This window comes from Malania oleifera, chromosome 3 (genome assembly GCF_029873635.1).
Source record: "Malania oleifera isolate guangnan ecotype guangnan chromosome 3, ASM2987363v1, whole genome shotgun sequence".
NCBI lineage: Eukaryota > Viridiplantae > Streptophyta > Magnoliopsida > Santalales > Ximeniaceae > Malania > Malania oleifera.
Genome location: NC_080419.1, coordinates 24,999,298 through 25,005,277, shown reverse-complemented (window position 1 = coordinate 25,005,277; position 5,980 = coordinate 24,999,298). Strand labels below are relative to the sequence as shown.

The 5,980-nt window shown below is 35.0% G+C and overlaps 1 protein-coding gene across 1 annotated transcript; it reads left to right on the top strand.

The window, feature by feature from the left end:
• The first annotated feature begins 3,948 nt into the window (after window positions 1-3,948).
• On the top strand, window positions 3,949-5,533 carry LOC131150778 (FCS-Like Zinc finger 6). Its single transcript, XM_058101719.1, has 2 exons — window positions 3,949-4,474; window positions 5,113-5,533. The coding sequence occupies exons 1-2, from the start codon at window positions 4,179-4,181 to the stop codon at window positions 5,318-5,320; spliced, it is 504 nt and encodes a 167-aa protein (XP_057957702.1). The 5' UTR covers window positions 3,949-4,178; the 3' UTR covers window positions 5,321-5,533.
• Window positions 5,534-5,980: the final 447 nt, after the last annotated feature.

Genomic DNA, 5,980 nt, shown 5'->3' with positions numbered 1-5,980 from the left:
CATCATTTTGATTTGCCAATTATATACCTGCACATATCCTTAGATAGCCGTCAAATACAATAAGTATTTGTCATTATCAAAATCGGGTGTGACCTATGAAATCAACACAACCTAAGATTGAAGGGGATGAGTAGAGTCGAAGAAACCCTTGGTGATCCTAAAATCTTCTTTTTACTAATAAAAATATAATTAGTAAAGCATAAAAGACACAAATAATTAAGAGTAAGGAGATTAAAGAGAGGGAATTATAAACTAAACATAATGTTATAGAGATTTGACACTATGCCTTATGAAATCCCCTCAAAGATAAAACTTTTCTAAGATTTTTATTTTTTTAAAAATTATTCTTCATTTTCTTCATAGTGTTTATCTTGAGACTAAAGCAAGTGTGTTGGATTCAAAGCTGGTGTTAAAGAGTATATATTGACTTATTATGGCCCTTTTTCGAATAAGCCAATTCATTTGGGACCTGAGGATCCACTCTTTTTCCTATTAAAAGATTAGCCCATTGTCTTTGCGTTTTCACATCAAGAATTCTTTGCAGATGAAGAGTTGTCAATGGGAGTTCTTACTTCCCAATAAACATATCCTCCTACATCTATATTTAAATGTTGGTTTATCAAGAATACGCAAGAAAAGCACTTCGAATTATTGAACAAATGACATTTCCATACCAATAGAATAGGTGTAATAACCCAAACTTAAAAAATAAAAGAAAAAGGGGAAATAAATAAAGGAAATGAAGAACATTTCAGGGCAGCATAGTAGGGCTTCATCGACAAGTGCCCTGTGCTCGTCAACGAAGAGATACCGAGAGCCAGGAAAAATTCAGAATTTATTGATTCGTCGACGAACCAATAAAGATTGCTACTCAATTAAATGAATTCACCAAATAACTCAAATTGTTATGAATCAATAATTCAATTATATGAATTCACATATTATTAAATGTTTATAAATCAGTTAAAATCTGACACCCGAAATGTTTAAGGTATATATGAAAACGAACTTTTTTTCAATAATTTTTAATAATTTTGATGCATAAAATTTAGTTTATATGATTTGATTGATTGATTAAATTACGAATTTTTTTTCAATAATTTTTGATAATTTTGGTGCATAAAATTTAGTATATATGATTTGATTGATTGATTGATTAAATTTAAGATTGTGTCTTTCAAGTATTTTCATGTTAATTAATTCTGGAATAAAGTAAAAAGAAAAGAAAAACATAATATAGAAAAGTAATGTAAATAAAGAAATATCGCATAAATCAAATATTATATCAAACTTTTTCTTCCTATTTTCTTCTAAGTCTCTCCAAACTTATCGACTCTTTTATTGTTTCTTTTGATTATTAATCTCAAATTCTCTTTTATCCTTAACAACAGCATATGACGAAGTCGCGATTGCATGTTGTGAATTGAGATACCATCAAACCTAAATCGGGTTTCATTGTACAACTCAAACAAATTCTCTCACAACCGAATTTATATATCATATCTATCGCAAAAGCGCATATAAATGCATACGCTAATTAATTAGCATTTCGTTATTTTTTAATCAAATAACCTACTTCTATCATTTTTTTTTTTTTTTTTGAAAAAAAATTATAAGCACAGAGTAAAAGGACAAACAGATGAGCAGGCGCGCTGAAAGGAAATTGGCTTTCCACTTTCTAAACTCATTATGAGTTGGAGGCCCCAGAGGGTGCATGAGGTGTGCAAGGTGTGGGTGCTTAGACCATGATTGTCTATTGCATCACTACCTTCAAAAATTACAAAACAGAGGAGTGAAAACAGAAAAGAAGAAGAAGCATTATAAGAAAAGACAGAAAGAAATACAAGGAGGCTCAGCTGGCTAAAACCATGAGGAAGCAAAGGGGGCCACTGCCTTTGTGCCATTGTCTGCTTCATTTGATGAATTGATGTATGCCATGTGTCTACTCTGTTTTCCTATTTTACAACTCCCCTGTTTTATTTTATACTTGGTTCAATTTGAAAATTTTTATATTTTGAATTCGATTCGAGCTCGATAATTGAGTCGTAGGTCATATTGAGAGAGGTGATGATGTATTTGATGTTCGTAAAAGGAAATATTGTAAACGGAGGGTGAATATGTGTAGTTAGGGTATTGAAAATTTAATTAGCTGTCCAAAAATGATACGATATGATATTTTGAGTGTCGGATGAAGATTTTTGTGATTTTTTCAATCGTGTTATTTATATTTATAGTGGAAAAATAATTTTTTGCGGATAGTATAGTTAAGGTTTTTTTTCTACGGATTAGGAACGTACACTATCAAATTATATCAATTATTGAGCTCTTTTTTCATTTTTATTTTGTTTATTTTTCGGCTGATTATACTAATTAACAACATTTAATTTTATGATTGTTGAATCCATCCAAGCAAGACTTGCTTTTACTTTTTAAAAGTTGAGTTCGACATGACTAAACTCGACGCAATTAGGAAAAAGTACTAAATGTACGTAAATTAAATTGAATTATAGAGAGGAAAGTGATTTGAGATTTAAGGTTGTGAGCCTCTTGATTTAGCAAATCGGTTGCATTGAGGTTAGTGTAAGGTATAATTATTAACGAAAATAATTTCCTATATTATTTATTGAAGGGGCTCGAGTAGACCGTTTTTAGAATTGAACCCACTCAATTCCTAAGTTCAAATAAAATAAAATTTAGGGGCTATTTTCAAAATTAAAATTAAAATTAAAAATAGAGAAGAAGATCCAAGTAAGAAGGAAATCAAATGTAATGAAAGTTTTGAGTTTTGAGTTTTTTCTTTTTTTAAAGAAAATAGAGCTCAATGTCATGTCTATCTCGATAATAAATAATTTATAATTATAAATAAATAATAAAAATAATTTAATAAAAAATTTATAGAAAAAAAATAATAGTATTTTATATATAAACTTTAGCCTACACTAGCTCAGATGTTGAACCCGCCAATATTCTTATTAATATCATTTAACTAAAAAGAGGAGACAAATATTAAATAAATTGCATTTAATATAATTTCGTCATGTATATGTAAATAAATTAAATAACTTCTCATACATATTATTAAATTATATTAAATTATATGGGTCGGAATGTTGGGCGACGAAGAAATATAATATCCAAAAAGTTAAAGTTGTCGAGATGAGGATGTTTAGATGGATGAGTAGTATAACAATGAAAGATAAATTAAGGAATGAACATTTTCGTGGTAAGTTAGGTGTAACTCATATAGAAGATAAGATAAGGGAGGAACGACTCAGATGGCATGGACACTTGCAACGTAGGCCTTATAGTGCACCTGTGAGAAAGAGTGACTTAGTTACTGTGGGGAGGCAATAGAAGGGGTAGGGGTAGACCTAAAATAACTTGAGAGAAGATAGTGAATAAGTATTTAATATCTTTGAATCTATCTAAAGAAATGTTTCGTGATCGCATAAATTGACGAAAAATGATTCATATAACCGACCCCATTTAGTGGGACTAAGGCTTAATTTTGTTATTATTGTTGTATTAAATACGAGGCATACACTAACTGTACCTAATATTTTTTCAATAAAAAATTAAGAGAGGAGGATGGTAATCCATTTGCTCCATTGACCCGATCCAATAAGGACCCAACCAAAACAAACCCAAATGGCTAATACGGGTCAAAGGTTTGGAGCTCCATCACACTCCATGCAAGCCAACGGTCAGCAAAAGTCACCACAAAGTGGCAAAGTGAAAGCACTGTGAGACAGTGCGCACGCGCCTTATGTTGCGACTGGGCTCTCACCTTCCCCACGCCCATGAATCAAATCCCAATTTCGAAAAATAAAATAAAATATAATCAAAATATCAAAAAAAAAAAAAAAAAGGAAAAAGAAAAAGAGCTAAAAAAAGAAGAAGAGGGAAAATAAATAAATAAAAAAAGAAGAAAAAAATAAAGAGGGAGGGGGGTACGTGGCAGTTAAACGGCACAAGAAGTCAAATCGTTCGCTACGCTAATCGTCCTCATTACTGCTCTTTCTCTGCTGAAGAAGGTGTGAGGGACCCCACTCCCCTCTGCACTCTGCTTCAGCAGTCTCGCTCCCTCCTCCATTCTCTCTCTTCTGTCTATTTATTTTTCTTAATTTTCTAAGCTTACTTCGCCATCGCCACCGCCATAGCGAGAGAGAGAATGAGAGATGGCGGGACTGGGTGTTGTGCTTGAAGGCCAAAAGAGTGGTACTGTGGGGAGGGAGACACAGACGCCTCAAGTCATCAACAAAACCAGCGTGATGAGCAATTACAACAGGCCCTTCCCTTCTTCTTCTCCTTCTCCGCCGTCTCCTTTTTCCTTTTTCCCTTACGCCTCTTCGCCGTCAGTCAATCAGATGATGCCGGCGGCGACGACGATGTCTCTTCCGGGGAATAATTTTTTGGACGAATGCTTCCTCTGTAAGCAGAAGCTCTTGCCCGGAAAAGACATCTACATGTACAAGTAAGCTCAACCACGCACCCATCCACCCATATCTACATGAACTGCTAATATTTCTTCTGCTGCTGCTACTTTGCTGCTACCTCTGCTTATTTCATTTTTCATGGAGATCGAGATCGATCTGCTTCTCCTATGCAATGCCCAGATCTTTAGTTCTTTTCCCCACTTAAGAGGCCCCCAAGGGTTATTTACTTACTCCAATATCAATTTAATAGACCCAGATCCCCTGTTTCCCTTTCATTAAAAAATCTAATGGGTTCTTTTTGAAAAGCAGCTTGTGTGCTTATTTATTTAACTTTTTTTTATAATGAAGGAATCCCACTGTGAATTAATCAAACACTTTTCAAAAAGCACATGATGCAGCAATTTTTTAATTAATGTCCATCTCAACACAAGTTTGATTTTTGGAACAAATCAAAGTTGAGGAGGCGAGTCGGTTGTTCTTAATACCCCGCGCTTAAACTATTTCTCCCATAACATCGCATTAATTTGGTTCATGTATATTATTTAATTTGAACTTTTGAAATTATAACCGTGTTAATCAATCAGCTAGAGTGCGTGTTTTGAAAAATCTGGATTTGGGTGATGTTTCTGAAGTGGATTAATTAATTTATATTACGTTTATGTTGTGCTGTGTGCAGAGGGGACAGGGCGTTCTGCAGTGTGGAGTGCAGGTACAGGCAGATATTTATGGACGAAGAAGAGAGCGCGAGGATATCAGACAACTGCGGTTTGGCCGCCATGAAACCCTCTTTTCCTGTGTCTTCTTCCTCTTCGTCATCACCGTCTCCATCCTCCTCTGCTTCTCGCCGTCGCAAAGGAACAAGAGCAGCTCGGGGTTTTGCATAGGACTGACCTAGAAGAAAAGAAGGAGAAACTTCATTGTCATCCATGGAAGAGAGAATGTTTTGGGAATTAAGTTTGGTTCCAGTTTTACCCTTGGTTTCATTTTGTAGTGGCCCTCTATATATATATGTATACATATACATATATATATATATATATTTATATATATGAACACAAGGGCTTTTTCAAGTTTTATGAACTGTTAAATTGTGCCCATCTTTGGTCCATGGCTTGGTTGGTGGTTCCTTTTCAGTTCTCCCCCTTCCCATTGCTTCCCATTTACTGCAGCTGCCTGCATCTACAGAATCCCAGAAGTTGTACCCTACCACACACACACACACACACATATATATATATATGTGTGTGTGTGTATGTATATGTGTATGGTGTATGCATGCATGTATGTATGGCATTACATGGTGTTGATCTTACTGCGTGGAGAGAGAGAGAGAGAGAGTGATGGGGTTGCCTTGGGATGGGAAAAGGGTGGGGGAGGTGACTGGTGAGAATGGAATTAGCTAAAGAAGTGACGATGCTTCATAAATGTGTGGTGGTGTTTTATTTGCTGTGCATTTTAGTGAAACCGTGAAGGGATAGTCTAGATTGCGCAGTAACCCCCCGGGGGGGGGGGGGGGGGGGGTGGTGTGGGGGCGCGCTGTGAAC

Bases quoted from the DNA above. Each gene is read 5' to 3' on its own strand.
- LOC131150778 (XM_058101719.1), top strand. From the start codon at position 4,179: ATGGCGGGACTGGGTGTTGTGCTTGAAGGCCAAAAGAGTGGTACTGTG. The intron at 4,475-5,112 runs GTAAGCTCAACC...TGCTGTGTGCAG, and splicing joins AAAGACATCTACATGTACAA to AGGGGACAGGGCGTTCTGCA.